We start from the raw sequence: 18090 nt of genomic DNA on the forward strand, positions 1-18090 counted from the left end.
GAGTAAATTAGAGCAGTTAAAAATAATATCAATGTTTTGTAACTAAATAAATAGTTTCGCTTTTTTTCTACCTACTAATATTATTCGATAAGTATACAAAATAAATTAAATACTAATATACAAAATTACTTGTATTAAATTAAAATCACCATTATAACAGATTACATTTAGTCTTATTTAAAAAAAAAAGTGAACAAATGTAGCCCTTATTTAAAATTCGGATTGGACCTAAAACGTGACAGCGAGCTGGCAACACAGCAAGTGGCGAGAGACACACGGTTATGTAAGTGGTTCAAGGTGGGTCGTTGGCCAGACGTGAGCCAGACGGGCAAAAAAGTGAAACTTGCCGTTTTTTCGCAACACAGCCTCGAGGTGTCGATAGTGAATGAAGCAACCGATGCGGCCGGCGTTGGCGCACCGGGCCGATCGGTTCGCCATACATCTACTCTGTGGTTCGCACAGAGCTTGTTATACAGGGTGAAATCAAAATCATAAAGGAGTGTTCTACCAATGAATCAGAACATTTTTCCTTAAGAAACATGGGTCGAAAAATGAGGAAAAAGCTCCCGTACTCGCATGTCGCGTCTAACTACCATATCAGTATAGAATGGTCAAAATTTATCCATTCCGTTTTTACTACGAAGCAAAATTTTAAATCTAAACCAATGTTATTAAAAAGTGAGATTATTTTTGTGTGTAATGGATAAACTGAAAAACTATTCAACCGCTTTTAAAAATTCATTCACCTATAGAAACCTACATTATCGAAGAGTCCCATGGACTGTATTCTATTAAAACAAAAAAGAAGTTAAGAAACTTTATTTTTGTGGTATTTTGTGATTTACCTTTACCACGATCTAGCATTAGGTATTTTGCAAAATTCAAACTTCATCGTTGTCTTTTTATTAGCAAATTGTGTAAGACAATACATTTCCTTGGCCGACCGCACCATATCAAATCTAAGGCCGACATTATACGCGTGAAATTATGCCTAAGCCTTACGCAATCCGTCTGTCTGTCCCTTCACTACTCGAGAATTAAGCTACGCTTTCTTAAAAATTCTTTTGGCATTTTGCAACTCAAATAACATTTTATTGGTTAAAATACAGTGCAATTTTGAAAATGTATTTAATATTATAAAATAGCGTATAAAATTGTCCGTACAGGGTCGTCACCCAAGAACCTTTCGTCCCCACCGGTTGTCGGTGCTTAGAGGACCGTCCCTTATGGCCGTAAATAAGGAATACCTATGTTCAGCAATGGAGAGATAATAGCTGAAATGATGCTTATTATAAAACTAGACTACTACTATACTAGTTTTTACCCACGACTTAGTGCGCATGATCGTAATAAAATATAGCCTTTATCCTTGTTTAAAATAATACATATGTACCAAATTTAATGAAAATCGGTTGAGCTATCAAGGCGCCGAGAGGCAACTACCAAACATATTTTATGTTGGGGGGAAAGGGATTGTTAGTAATGGAGACTAAAAATCCCATTGCTAGCAATACGCCTTGTCAGGTCGACCTCCTCGTGGTTCCCCCTGGAAACTATCATGGTTAATTCCTGATGAATTCGTCATGATGGGCTAACTGACCTGTTTTCATTCTCACCCTCGCTGGCGGATCACCCTTCACTGGTGCTCCGCCAGCGTATCCCATTAGCGCAGGCGGGGTTACCATTCCATTTTCATCCACCAAAAAAAAAACATACGTTACTTTTAACCTGTTTTATTTTTAAATTACTAAATTTGCTAAATAGACACGCACAGTATGTTTTCGAATTATGCTAAGTATAAAGTCAGAGATTAAAGGTATTTTCCATACCGTCCGAGGGAGAGTTATCTGTACGTGACAACATGGAAAGCTATTAAACTTGACGTAATATTTTTAACCAATTTCAAAATTATTCTTAATTCTACTGCTTTTCCTGTATATAATGCGATATCTTGGATAACTCCTTATGGACTCCAGCGATACAAATTCGCTTAGTGCGGGGTCCAATGTACTCATGTTGTATATTTCTTATGTTTAATAAATAAATAAATAAATTTTGGATCCATTACCAGAGTCAACCATGTCGCAATCGACAGGGTGAACTCTAGTATAGCTCTTGTACTAATTTTACGTACTAATTGTAAGTTTAAAGTCTGGTTTTTTGTTAAATTTAATTCCTTATTAATATAAACAGGGAAATAGGTTTGTTTATCACCATTTGGCGCCTTAACAATTCAATTATTTTGAAATGATATAAATGCATATAAACTTTCAATGAAGAAAGACCTAGGCCTCCTTTATTCCGGGCAACTATATCCCAATTTGAAAAAATGGATCTGATAGATGGCGGCGGGGTACTAAATAACGTTTATCAATTGTAAAAAATTTTAAACGAAGCTAATTTATCGCGTTTCCTACATCGATTGATAAAATATGCATTTTATCTTATTATGTGATAATGAAAAAATATACAAAATTAGCTATTAGAAAAATCTAGATAAACTTGTTTCGGATTTACATTCAACGTGAATGCATAATGATACAAAATTTTGCAAATCATTAAACACTTAGAAACAAGAACTTTATCTAATAAGTCCAGAAAGATACCACTAATTCTGATTTATTTCTTTATGTTAACTATAATAATTGGAACAGATGTCAAGCTGATTCACCTTATGGAAGGCAGGCAACCATAATCTATAGAAGTATATAGCACCATGGACATTTACCAGAAGGATACTTAGTACAAAAACCCACTTTTTGGATACCTTTATTTCTAACACCAAACAGTGCTTGCATGACTATGTTCCAGTTTGAAAGGTGGGATATGGCAATGAAATCATAGGACACAGAAGTACAACACTATATCTTTAATGAATGCCAACGCGTTGTTTCATAGACACCACAGAGTACACTGTCATATACATGGCGTGCTCCATGTCCATACGGCGACCCCAATAACCGCTTATTTTACATGGTAAATTTTACAAAAAAAAAAATAAACAAGGCCCTTCAAGCATCTCAAGACTCAACAGTTAATAGATTATTAAATGAAACTCGTTGAAATCTTTTATTTCAATGTGTAATTCAATAAGAAAACTCCGTAGCCGAGGGGCACTACCCCGACCTTTAGACTCCGATGGTCGTAGGTTCGTATCTGACCAACATTAAAAATATTCATTCATTAAAAATATCGGTAACAAATCATACTAATCCCGAGTGACAGCGGTGCGCTCGCCTCCTGCCACATTGTATTATAATTTGCGCTACGAAAAGTGGCCTTTAGTTTAATGAATTATGATGGAATAGTCACCCCGACTGAGCTATCGGTATACTCAAGCGGGACACCGGTGAGAGATAGGTGATGATAAAAACAGGTTAGTTGGCACAACGTGGCGAATGCATTGAGAACTATCCACGGTGGTTTTCAGGGAGGACGGCGTAGATGTTGATCGGATATACCCTATATTGCAAGAAATGCGTCCGCCAGTCCCTATCCTCTTAGAGAAAAGTGGACATGACCATTGTAACGTTCACTACAACGGTAACAGTCCACAAATGCCTGCGTACCGCCTGGAAACCAACGTGATTAATTCTTATTGAATTCATCACGATAGGCTAATTGACAAGCTTTCATCCTAACCTATCATCTGTCACTGGTGACCAGCCAGCCTATACCGATATCTCAAGGAGAGTTACTATTCTATTATCATAAACAAAACCCTCACTACCCCATCAAAATAAAAACTATGTCGATAAAGTCACTGGCATTCCCTTATTAATTATAGTACCTACAAGAGTGTATATTACAATACAGAGATATTATGGACTGAAATAAATGGCGGAAGAAAGACTTTCATGATAATATTAAAAAGGTATTTATACATATAATTTAAGAAAAAAAAAATAGATTGGCAATATAACTGCATATTACAAACAAATTTTTCTACTGTACTCTCCAAAAATATCGTCGAAAAGACTATTTTTGTGATTTTTTTTAAATATTTTTAATCAAATAGAAGTTTCTACATATATGAAGGAGGATTCAAGATTCGAGTTAGAAAGCAAGAGGAAGGGATAGAGGCCATTGGTATTGGACTTGTTTTAATAGATAAAAATGAAATAGTAACCACGCTTGTACTATCGGTAGGTATACACTGGCGTGGCACCAGTGAAGAATATTAGGTAAGAATGTAGGCAAGTCAATTGATTCAACAATAATTAAGCACGGTGGATTCCAGTGAGAACCGCGTAGAGATCAACTTGATAAGGTTTGGAATGGGGCTTTCAACCCCATTACTTACAATCCGTTTCCTCTCTAAGCACTCTGTTCTCTCTGTTTACTCCTCAAGGGTCTTGGCGTGAAGGTAGATAAATAGATTTTTAATACTTTCGACATAAAATTTGAAGTCAGTTCTACTACACTCTAATTAAGGTCCAAAATTGACACGCAGGTACGTGCAGAAGCGGTATCTAATTAGACCTATGAGATTGGCCATATTTTATCATTGAGACTGATCATGTCACAGTCATCAAATCATTGGTAATCGATACTACTTTCATACAATTGAGACTAATTTATTGACCACAAATTTATTTAATTCTATCACGCTATTTTTAAATGGATGTTAGTGGCACATAGTAAACCAGTAAAGGATGATAGATGAGAATGAAGTCAGGCCAGTTGGCCTATTGTGGTGAATTCATCAAGAATTAGTCACTAGAGTTTCCAGGAAGGACAGCGTACAGGTCGACCTGAGTGTATATATTGCTAGAAATGTGGCCTCTAATCCGCATTACTAAAAACCCCTTCCCCCCATCAAATCGTTTAGGCTATATGTTGCGCCAACGTGTTACATACATGCTTATATAACCTTCGAAAACCATTAACCTTCTATTTATTGGCGGTCGGATAAAAATAGATACAAGGATAATTCTAAAACTAAAAAGTATGAAGTGTACAAATAGGATCATTTTCAAATTTTGTTCGACAAAAGAGTAAGCCACTACAACTTTTTCAATTTTTTTTTTAAATATTTAAATAGAATGGTCTCCTCAACTATGCTATTGGTTCACTCTGGAACACACTAATACTAGTACTACTCGTGTGAGAGTGTCGCCCTCTAGTGTAAAGAAGTTCTAGATCAGTTTCGATATACATTGAAACCTTCGACACACCATATCAAGCAAGTTTGACGCGCACTCCGAAATACCAAGAAATCCATTTAAATCACGACAAAATTAATATGAGACCATTACAAGAATAAATCCTATCGGTGGCCAAAGTCATCATTAAAATGTGTAAGAAATGGTATATCACGTAACGTACACACAAACAAAAAGATTTTGCTCTACAACAGAAATAGCGACTTGTATTCTGACGTAATTAATAGAGGCCAACACGGATCACGGGAACAATCCTTAATGATTGCAAAAGTAATATCAAAACCCGAGAAAACTGGCGACGATATCGTGAAACATATACGAAAAAAAAACCTATTTGAAATTTCAAAAAAGGAATGCAAAGATTACCAGAGGGAGACTTTGTACAAGTCGTTTGCTTGAGTACCACTGTCGCATTCGTGTTTCAACCGTAAAGCAGTTGTGTTTTTTTTTTTTTTTTTTTTTTTTTTTTTTTTTTGAACTTAGAATGGCAAACAAGCTGATGGAAAGTGGTAACCGTCAGTTTACCATGGACATAACAGAGTATACTGTTTCGGGTTGCCATACTGGTTATTCCTCTGTGTAAATTCACGCCACGTGTTTGCATGGCTGTTTCAGTTTGAAGGGTGGGATATGGCGTGAATTTATAGGGTACAGAAGAATAACACCGGAGTCCTCAGGAATGGCAACGCATGGGGATTTATCATGGGCAAAACAGTATACTCTGTTATATCTTTGGTACTGCTCATGTCTATAGGCGACGGTTACCACTTTTCATCAAGGGGGCCGTCAGCTTGTTTGGCATTCTAAGTTGTATAAAAAAATGTAATTGTTACCACGGAGTGCCAGTATTAGTTCAGTCAACATTATTAAACCATCACTTAGATAAGATATATAGCATTCTAGGTTTCGGAGCTAATGTCCTACTGACTGTATATAATTATATTTATAGAATTTAACTCGTCACCAGCTTTTCGGAGACAGACTCGGCTCGTTTGTTTTGAGTGGGCGTGATCAGTATTGACATTATGACTAGTACTATTATAACAACCCATTAACACTTCGGTTTTTTTTATAACACGACCATGATAACGTCTGTGCCACTGTTATATGCTGACGGGGTACCAGTGATGGATGGGATGCGGGGATGACGATGATGGTATATGAAACTGCAATCATACTTATGGGCCACATAGAAACAGCACCATAACATTACAGAAGACATAATACCCATATTGCCCCTAATGCATTGTCAACCGCGACGACTATGATGTTAGGGGGGAAAGGTATTGTTATAATTTGGGGTAAGTCATTGTATTGTGGGGTAAGCCGACCTCAACGCGGTTCCTCCTGGAAACTATCGTGATTAATTGTAATGGAATTCGTCACGATGGGCTAACTGACCTGCTTTCATCGTCACCTATCATCCATCACTGGTGCCCCGCCAACGTATACCGATAGCGCAGGCGGGGCTACAATTCCATTATCACCCATTAAAAAAAGACTATTATATTATCCTCCTTTGTTCTCTATACCCTGTAATTGCACAGCTGCTGTTAAAGACAAGAAGTTCTTAGTGATGGAGTCTAACAACTGTATTGCTAGCAATACACCCGATCAGATTGAACTCCACGCGGCTCTTCCTGGAAACCATCGTAGTTAATTTTTGTGGAATAGATCACGATGGGCCAACTGATTTACTTTCATCTTCACTCATCACCTCTCATTGGTGCCTCGTCAGCGTATATCGTTAGCGTATGCGGGGTTACCACCCCATTTTCACATTGGAGGACAGGGATTGTTAGTAAAGAGATGAGACTCATTACTAGCAATATAACCTAACAGGTCGACCTCCACGAGATTTCCCCTGAAAACCATTTTGGTTAATTTTTGATGAATTTATCATGATGGGCTAACTAAGCTGCTTACATCTTCATTCATCAACTCTCACTAGTGCCTCGCTGGCGTAAACAATTAGCACATACGGGAATACTACCCCATTTTCATCCAAAACCAGTTCCATTGCAGGGAAAAAGGGATTATTAATAATGAGGTCTAGTAGCCCCATTGCTAGCAATATACCTCCAGGTGATCACCCTTGAAAATCATTGTGGTTAATTCCTAGTGAATTCTCACAATAGATAAACTGATGTCACTTCATCCTCACCTACCATTATTCACTGATAAGCAAATAATGCGGAATAGCAGTGAATATGAATAGTGCAGGCTTACATTTTCATGTTCAGCCCATTGAAAACACAGTTGCTATGCAGCAGAATCACAAGTGGTACAGAGGAACCCGAGCAGATGACTTTTTATATAACCTCCATCTTTTTTTTATAATACAGGGATAAATAACAATGCAGTTCACCTGACAGCCAGTAAATGTCCACTGCCAGTCATGAGCACCTACAACACCCGACGAATTTCTGTGCTGCTGAACATTTCAAAAGGAATATGTTCTTTTCTTGAAGGTTATATTGAATAGATTGAGTTATATCATCAAGGTAATCATGACCATCAGCATTGAGGATATTGATTCAAAGATAATATATTGATATACTGTACTGATACCTAACAACAAATACCTGTAGACAGAACATCTATCAAACTTAAATTAATATACAAAATTAATAAGTAATTCTGGGACAGACCATGGTAATACTACTGAAAATTGTATAAATTCATAATATTATTGAATTTCTTTGATGTCATATATTTATCACCGGCGCCAAACCCCTCATGTGAAAGGAGGGGTCTCATGATAAATATTTATTTGTATTTGTGTACGATATCTTATCGAGCTATATATAGCTTGTTATTTTTAGAACTGGCGATGCTAAAGTTGAATTCGGACACCAAAATGTGGCTTTAAAGTATTTTATACATTCTACAAGTCGGACAATGCTTGATTGTAATCTGGGAATCCCAAGATTAGAACCCACCCAAATCATACATTAGGTTTTAATATGTGCAGGGCAATGTAGGGATGCTAAATGGTATGATTACCACAACAGCTACAGTTGACAAAAAACTCCAACTACCTCATTAGTATTAGAATAAGAAAGATTATTTATTTTATTATTTTTTATTTACTTAATTGAAAAATGACTATTACTTGTTTCATGTTTCAGAGAGCATACAAAGCTATCATCTGGTAAGCCACATCAAAGGCATTTAAGGGCCTAGAAACTTGACATGAGAAGGCACCACCATCATACCGCAGCAGTAATAAGAAGTGGGCCATCTGTCTAATACATTGTTAAAAATATATTCCTATTGAATTCTACAAAATAACCACTTTGTGATGAATAAATTATAATATTCATTAATGAATCCACATTTTTATTACATACTGCAATTAAAAGAATTAAAACATAAATAAATTATTAATTTCATTGCACTAATATGGCTAAATTTCCAAGATATTAGTAGGGTTTCCTTTTGAGTTCACTATATATGCTTATTTTCTAAGCTTTAAAACCACAGCTATATGAAACAAATATTAAAGCATTTCTCCACCTGTGTATTCACACAAATCAGTTATAATCTCCTTTCACAATTATAATATTACTTGTGATTAGGGTGTCTCTGACCCAATGAATTAAGATATAACACATGTAATCTATTTTTGTACCAAATTTCATTCAAAACCATTCAGCTGCTTAAATGTAGTCGAGTCACAATCATCCAAACATTATCACAAACCTTAATATTTCTGATACTAGCTTTTCTTGTCTTATGACATTATTATCATCATAAAAGTCATCAACTGTTCACCGCTGAATGTAAGAGGGGCTTTGCTAATTGTTGCCACACTTGATAGAAGAATTAGCAACAATCTTATGACATATATAAATTAATGTAAAAAAAAACCTGGTAACTATATGCAATATATTCAATACATATCTGTTACACCAGATTGATTGGTTGCTATGCAATGCTTATAAACCTTTCTTGCTGACAATGCTTACCTTAGATACAGTATTGAGTAACATTAACTAACACATTTTAACTTACATATCTAGGAGCTAAGTAAGAACAAGGACAAATTCATGGTTAAATTAATATTACCACTTGTAACAGTTGCTTAATGCAACTTAGTAACAAATGTTCACCTCAAGGAGAGGAAACATATGCTAGCATCCCCTCATTGAGCTCAAGTTTTAGAATGCAGAAGCAAAGTTTAGTGAACAAAGAACTCAGCCCTCTTGGTTACTATCATGTTAACTCTACTTTTTTGCTTTTGGTTCTTGATTACATGGAGCATGCAAACACTTTAATCAAAATGAAAATGCAATATAAAATATTGCTTGATGTACAAACAGGAACTTGTCTTCACAGCAGCAAATTTAATAAACATATAATAAATTAATATTCACTTACCCATTAAGCAGATCATACCATATTAAGATCCTGTAAGAATGAAAACCAGAGCCACATTACACATGATGTTCTATTCTGCTATGTAAGTTTCCCTGTTGTCTAATCCTTCATTACACACAGTCTGAAGAAGTAGTAAGCACTATTAACATATTCAAGCACATTTTTCATTAGGTTGTAGCAGTCACATTGACAGTTCCTTTGTTACCAGATTCCTTTGTCCATGAGACACAATATGCACTTATCCACTGCATAGCAACACCAGACACAACAAAAATGCACTTTGCTGACACTTCTAGAACTCACAGATCACAGACACTCACGAAACAAAGAAGCACTACAGAACGAAGGTTAAAATCGACGTTCGCGAAACAATGCGGGTTACGGCCGGAGTTGGACTAAAATGCGACACCAAGTAGAGTTAGAGACAGGTCAGTGGGAGAGGTAGACGCGCGAGACCCGGGTGGAGCGGCCACTGACCTGCCATGGTGTCGCGCCGCTCAGCTGACGCTGTTGCGCGGTAGACAAAGGGCGCGAGGGTGGCAGGCGCGAGGGCGCGTTGCTGCGATGCGCGCGCGAGCGTGCCGTCGTGCCGCCGTGCTCGTGGAGCGAGAGCTGCGAGCGCGCCAGCCGCCCCGGCCGCCGCCGACGGCCCACCCGACGACGAGAGGTCGCAGACAAAAAAATCGATAGGTCGTCAACCTCCGGCGGCGGTCGGCCGGAGCCGGTCCCGGGCGGGACGTCGCGCCGCCGCTCGCTCTCTGAGGGACCGTCCTGCACGAGGAACCCTCCGAGGCCTCACAGCCGAAGAAATATCAGAACCGACTTCGCCATTTTGAAACAGGAACAATGAGATATTTACTTTTGACCGCTAGAATGGCCGAGAACGTTATTCGCGACCATAAACGACCCGCCCTAGGGGTTCAGGAGACTCCTGACGTTCCACCGCATTGAATAAATACGTACTCTGACTAGAAATCCCCTCGTCACCGCTGCCGATATCCGACATCTCAATCCACACCGAATTCTACAGGCGATCCGCCGATCCTTTTTTGAGACTCTCGACAACTCAAATTGTCTATGATTTTAAAGCCATCAAACGTAGGTTTTTTATATTGCCAACATACAACAAAATTAAAAAAAAAACTTTAAAATACGTATGTTATGACTTCAACAAGATATTATTTAAAGAAAATGTTGTGAAAAATACGTTTATTAAATAAAAATTATTCTAAAAGAATGCAAAAGTACATGCATCTCAATTTTATTATATTGCACAACAATTTTATATATATACATTACACTCAAAAAATTTTCTGACATTAAAAATAACCCATTTTACCTTTGTCTATAGTCATCTGAAATTGACATTCTTTGTCAGCAATGGCATTAGCTAGACTGATTTATTTTACGCGTTCAAAGATACGGAACTTCAAAATTGTCACTAGTGTTTACCATAGATAATAAATTCCACTTTAATATAGGAACCTATAGAATGGTAAAGATAGATAAGTACCTAATTACAAAATAAAGTACCTAATCATGTTATTAATTAAATGAATGATTTGTTGATTGTACTAATTTATAAATTAGAAACTAAAATAATTATTTTGTCGTATATGCAAATAAACCTCAATCTAATTAGTATAACATTTACATATCTACCAATATATAATTGTATGTCATTACATATATATTGTGAAAAAGTACTATTCCAGTAAATGTCATAAAAACACCTAGCTACTCTATAATTTTTAATTCTGTAAACCACTCTTATTCTCTGCAATCGCAAACATTGCGCAAAATTGCACAACCGTTTACAATATTGAAAAGTAAGATCTCTTACGTTACCCTAGTTCTTCAATTGCTCAACAGAGGCAGCACCAACGAAATGTAAAATATGTATTGAACTTTCTATTGAATATAATAGATATGATTATAATAGATATAACAGAACGAAACATCCTTATAAACAAAACACAAAAGTGTGAGCAAGAACGAAAATAATTTTCTTTCTCTACGTCCGCTGTTATTATTAGATGATTCAACTTATTTGCAAAAGTAACTGTTCAAATTAAATACCTAACTATTATAATAAAAAAAATATATAGTATTAATTAAGATTGTGTTCTACTAAAAAACCGACTATAATTTTAACAAAACCAGTTATTTTTATTTAAAAACTAAACTACGAAAGCGATTTTTTTAAAAATTCTATGAGACCAATCCGTAAAATGTTCTTTTATGTTAAGTTTATGAAGGTGATTAAGTTATGAAGTAATAAAAATATATATACCACCGAACTAAGTGTGATTTTACGAAATAATACAATAAAGAATTATTTCCGTATCAACGTATATTCGATACCAATTTTAGACAACTGCAAAAACAAAAAAAGAACTATATTCAAATTAAGAACTATTTCTTTTTCACCCTCTCCTAATTTTTACGTTTACGTGAAAATTATAACAGATAAACATACATTTTACTATTACAATAAATCTCACACTTTTCACATGACAGTTTAACTTTTTACGAATTAGCACAACTTAATACAAGTATTATTATATATAAGAAGTTACATTACTATAATGACAAAAAACAATATTAAATAACAAACTTAGCAAATACTTGAGATCAATAAACTTTTATGTTTGTTAAATTTTATTTTTTTCAATGCTTTTGTAAATATATCTGCAATTTGTATTTCTGTTGGACAATAGGTAATGCTAAATTCATTATTTTGATACAACTCGTGTATATAATGATAACGAACGTCTATGTGCTTGGACCTCTTATTAAACACACCATTTTTAATTAATGCAATAGCGCTCTGATTGTCAATATGAAATGAAAGTTTTATATCAATATTCAGATCTTTAAGAAGAGATTTTATAAACATAGCCTCCTTACAACATTCAGCTGCAGATATAAATTCTGCTTCTGTAGAAGACAACGATACAATTGCCTGTCTTCTGGAGCACCATGAAATAGGACCACCTGACATCATTAAAACATAGCCCGTTGTACTACGCCTTGTTTTAAGATCGCTTGCATAATCTGAATCACAGAAAACGGTAAGTTTTAGATCAGAACCGAATTTGTAGCACAAACCTTCTTCTAAAGTACCAGAAAGATATCTAAAAATTCTTTTTATGGCAATTATATCCTTCTTTTCAGGATTCTCCATACACCTACTAGCTTTACTAACAGCAAATGCTATATCTGGCCGAGTTCTGGTCGATAAATACAAGAGACTTCCTACGGCTTCTCTATAAGGATAATTTGATTTTTCTTCTCCATAGTACTCTATTTCTCCATCTGACTCTATTTCACCCTCTCCTACGGGTGTGGGAACTGGTTTACATTTATCCATATTAAACTTTTTTAAAAGTGCTTTTGTATATTCAGTTTGAGTCAAATGCCAACCTACTTCATTTACTTTTAACTCCATACCTAAATACAAAGAGGGTTCATTATAAGACGTAATCTCAAATTTCTCATTCAATTTACGTAGCAATTGCGTTAATTCTTCTGTTTTACCAATTACTACTCCATCATCAACATAAATAGCTAATAAAATTGACGCATCTTGGTTTTTATATATACATGGCTCATTTTTTAATTGGTCAAATCCTAATTCTTTTATTTTTTCATTGAACTTTTCATACCATCTTTTAGGAGACTGTCTAAGTCCGTATAATGACTTCAATAACTTACAAACTTTATTTTTTGAATCATATTGTACTCCCTTAGGAATTTTCATGAAAACTTGCTCGTCTTCCCTTAAATTTCCATTAAGAAACGCTGTTTTTACATCGAACGTCATTAATTTGTAGTTCTTGGCTGCGGCTATAGCAAACAAAGTTTTAATAGCATTTTGAGATGCAACTGGACTAAATATATCATCATAATCTACCTCTTGTTGTTCATTTCCTCTAACTACTAGTCTGGCTTTATGTTTTCCGTTTTCTTTAATTCTGAACACCCATTTATTAGAAAGTATTTTATGTCCTTTCGTCTCAGTTTTATCTACTATTTTCCAAACATTATTTTCTTGTAAAGAATTCAGTTCACTTTCTATAGCCTTTTCCCATTGTTCTTTTTCAGAACTTTTCAATGCTTCTTCGTAAGTAAGCAAAACATAATCCTTATATTTTTCTGGTAATTTTTTAGTTCTTTTTGATGTTATTATTGTTTCTTCAGCCTCTCTTTGTCCCGTTTCTTCTAAAATTCTTTTCTCTGCCTCTTTTTCTTCTTGTGGTATTACTTCTTCAATTTGATCATCTTGGTTATTTGAGTAGACTTTTACATTAATAGTTTCTGGTTTTGTAATTATTTCGGTGTTTATATTTTTACTATTTCTTTTTACGAATGTGATATCTCTCGCAACTATAACTTTTCTATTAACATCGTCCCAAAGTCTGTATCCGTTATTTGTATATCCGATCATCCTATATTTTATTGCTCTGGTTTCCAATTTTTTAGTTGATGGCAATTTTTTAGCGAAGGCATCACACCCAAATTCACGAATATTCGAAAGATTTGGTAGCTTTCCATTCCATAGTTCGAAAAGGAGTTTTATTATTTATAGACTCACTTGGTAGTCTATTGAGTAAGTATACGCTACAATAAAGAGCTTCACCCCACATTTCTTTTTCCATTTCAGCCATAAACAGCAATGAACGGATTTTTTCATTTAAGGTTCTATTTAAACGTTCGGCTTTACCATTTAATTGAGGACAATATGGTATTGAGTAATCTAGTTTTATTCCTTTTTCCTTACAATACATTCTAAAATTATTTGAAGTATACTTACCACCATTGTCACAACGAACTGTCACAACTTTCAAGTTGGTTTCACGTTCTGCTTCTGCAATAAAATTCTTTAAACAAGTAGAAACCTCGCTTTTAAATTTTAGTAGAAAAACCTTAGTGTAATGGCTATAGTCATCCAAAACAGTTAAGAAATATCTATTACCATTCCACGTTTCCATCTCAAAAGGACCACAAACATCTGTATGTAATATTTCTAGTTTTCTGCTGGCTCTAGTTCTTACGGTATTGAAAGGCAGTCTAGTTTGTTTAGCTTTTATACATACTTCACAACTTGCCTTCATACCTTCCTTATTTTCTATTTTTACACCATCCGCTACATTAGGTAAAATTTTTAAAATATTCTCACCTGGATGTCCTAATTTTCTATGCCAATTTTCTGCAGAATTATCATTTTCCTTTAATAAATATACTTGTTCTTCTATTTTTACTTCTTTTTCTAATTTAACTACAAATAAACCTGAGTCTTCTTTCTTACCAGTTATTACTTTACCATTGCTGCGAATCTCTACACCATGTTTATTAAATAGAACGGAACCACCATTCCTAACAATCTCTGGAACAGATAATAAATTACGCGAAAGATCCGGCACACATAATACGTTTGTTACATCACATTTAGTTCCAATAAAATCACCTACATATTGTGACTTCATACTAACATCTTTCTTAGCTATACCAACATCAATAGTCTTAGGTTTGATATTAGAAAGTAAAGTTTTGTCATTGACCATATGTACAGTACAACCAGAGTCGAGAACAAAACTTTCTGACATTTTAATTGTATTACGGCTAGAGGATAAAAAAGCAACATTATTATCGTACTTATTTTTTCTAAAAAAACAATCTTTCTCTTTGTGGTTAGTTTTCTTACAAATTTTACAGTATAAAGAATTTCTACAAAATTTTGCTATATGACCGAACTTATTACATTTAAAACACCTATTAGAAGAATGCGAGGTTATTGTCTGTCTATTATTACCTTCTTTTTTCAGCATTCTACCTTTATTTCCAGCAACTAAGGCCACTGATTGCACACTCTCCTTCTTCCTTTCTTCTTCTTTTACTAATCTCAATCTTAAATTCTTTAATGTTCTTTCTTCTTTAGGAGTACTTTCCCACGCAGTTACAAACGGTTGGTAAGAGTCAATATTCGAAAATATGTTTAATATTTTGGATTCTACTAACGCATCATCAAAGGGCATTTTTAGTTGTTTTAATCTATGAACCAAATTTTCAAACCTTGAGAAATTTTCATCCATTGTCATATCATTTTCAAATTTATAATTATAGAAATCTTGTAACAAACTCATCTTTTTTCGTTCTTCCGATCCTTCGAATAAATCGCTTAGTACTTTATACATTTCATAAGCAGTCGTACAATCAAATAGTTGTGTTTTATATTTTTTTGATACTGTTTGAAGGATGATGTGCTTAGTCAAAGCATCTTTATCCGATTGTTCGCTTTCTAGTTTTATATTTACGCTGTCTATATACAATATATAGACAGCGTAAATATAAAACTAATCCTTTCGCTTCCAGCAGAATCCTTAATTCGAATTTCCATAACTGAAATAATGTTACATCATCTAAAATAGTGACTCGGTGAATTTCTTCTGCTGTTGCGACGGCCATTTTCAGATTGAATTTTTCTTTTTACTTTTACTTTCACTTTTTTAGGTATTTAATATATTATTTATTTTTTTTACTATATTTTATTTATTTTACGCGCAGAAACGCAAAAACTAGCCCATAACCTGTGATTTTACGAAATAATACAATAAAGAATTATTTCCGTATCAACGTATATTCGATACCAATTTTAGACAACTGCAAAAACAAAAAAAGAACTATATTCAAATTAAGAACTATTTCTTTTTCACTAAGAACCTCCTTTTTTAAATTGGTTGAAAATATTTTTTAACTAAATATAGTAAAATGGTATGGTAACCCCGCCTGCGCTATCGGGATACGCTGGCGGAGCACCAGTGAAGGGTGATAGATGAGAATGAAAATAGGCCAGTTAGCACATCATGATGAATTCATCAGGAATTAACCATGATAGTTTCCAGGGGGAACCGCGAGTAGGTCGACCTGGTTGGGTATATTGCTAGCAATGGGATTTTGAGTCTCCATTACTGACAATCCCTTTCCCCCCGCAGTTACCATATCGAAGAATTATTTTACATAGTTTGTTTAAAAATACCGAATAATCGTGCTTAAATTCTATGTATATTTTAAACATACAAACATAAGTATGTTAATAAACTTTTAAAAAGATTAAATATACATATAAAAATTCGCACACAAACACTTATAAAAACAAATATGAATTGAATAAAAAGTTCGTAAAATTACAATAACTTCTTAAAATGAGGGCCTCATTCAGCTTTGCCGTCCCGGACCTCTGACTGGCTTATTCTGCCATTGAATACACATAAAATATGATCTAAAAATAACTGATACTTTTTTTTAAAGCAAAAACTGTAATAACTCATTTTATAACCCTGGCATTAAGGCAATCACTTTAAACATTTGGCACATTTTCTGCATCCGTGAGATTAATACAGTAGGAAACTATGACTACCTTGACCCCTTTTTAAATTTGATAAATATTTTAATTTATAATAAATAAGGAATTTTTTTTTATTACAACACAGGGGGCAAACGCATGCTCGTTTGCCCCCTGCAACACTAACGGCATTGCAGGTGTGCTGCCGGCCTTTTAAAAAGGAATATGCTCTTTTCTTGAAGGTAATGTTGTCGTATCGGTTCGAAAATACTGCTGGTGGAAGTTGATTTCAAAGAGTGGTTGTGCGTGGAAAAAAGTACCTTGAAAAACGTACGGTGGAGGACCGCTACTCGTCCAGATGGTTAGGATGAAATTTTAGTTTATGGCGGGTTGTACGATGATGAAAATCAAAATTATATATAATATTACATATATAAATGTCATAGATTGTAAGAAACATGTAAAACTATGTATAATATTAATTTTAAAAGAAAATTTACGTAAAATAAGTCGTTAACTGTCCACGTAACATAGCCCTTCTCCGTATACTGCTTTAAGAAACGGTCCCGAGCCACATGCATCTACTGTCTCCCTGCAATGCATTTAAGGTCATCACTCCATATAAGTCGTTTTACATTACCTTTATCCATACAGAGCAACTACTCAAGAACTCTTCCTCCCTATCCATTGTCGGTTCTTCGAACTTCGTGACCAGCCCATTGCAACTCCATTTTATTTATTCTATGGAGTATGCCAGTTATTTTGGTTCTTCTAAGGATATCTTCATTTCGGATTCTATCTCGCAAAGAAACTTTGAACACAGCCCTTTTTATAGTACGCTGAGCCACTTGAAACTTCTGTACACGGCCAACCATCTAAGACCATATTTCGGTTTCGTAATTCATCACCGGCAACACCCATAGATCAAAGACTGAAATTAAATAAAATGAAAGGAGACGAAATGAAACGATTTGATAAGAAATTAAATAAAACGAAATGAAATTATATGAAATGATATTAATTTAAATATTTATTTATCTGCATTAAACAGGCATTTAACAGATGTGGTTTTACGTGTATGTGGTCTATAATACAAAGCCCTTTCGGAAACCAGTTTGTTCGGGTGGGTGGAAGTTTGCACTTGAGATAATTGGTTAAGACTCTAGAAAATAGTACGTAGACGCGGTTCCTATATAG

At 34.8% G+C, this 18090-nt stretch overlaps 1 protein-coding gene across 5 annotated transcripts in view; it reads right to left on the reverse strand.

The window, feature by feature from the left end:
* LOC113519456 (transcriptional activator protein Pur-alpha) overlaps nucleotides 1-10651 on the reverse strand; it is a 47932-nt gene extending 37281 nt beyond the window's left edge. For 4 of the 5 annotated variants that reach the window (XM_052897169.1, XM_052897167.1, XM_052897168.1 and 1 more), the window contains exon 1: nucleotides 10512-10651. In XM_052897169.1, the coding sequence (XP_052753129.1) occupies nucleotides 10512-10554 (43 nt within the window). In that variant the 5' untranslated portion in view covers nucleotides 10555-10651. Of the gene's footprint in view, nucleotides 1-10025; nucleotides 10225-10511 lie in introns of those variants that run through there. The other variant, XM_052897170.1, reaches the window with a different exon arrangement.
* Nucleotides 10652-18090: the final 7439 nt, after the last annotated feature.

The sequence above is a fragment of the Galleria mellonella genome, unplaced genomic scaffold (assembly GCF_026898425.1).
Source record: "Galleria mellonella isolate WM207_F2 unplaced genomic scaffold, CSIRO_AGI_GalMel_v1 utg352, whole genome shotgun sequence".
NCBI lineage: Eukaryota > Metazoa > Arthropoda > Insecta > Lepidoptera > Pyralidae > Galleria > Galleria mellonella.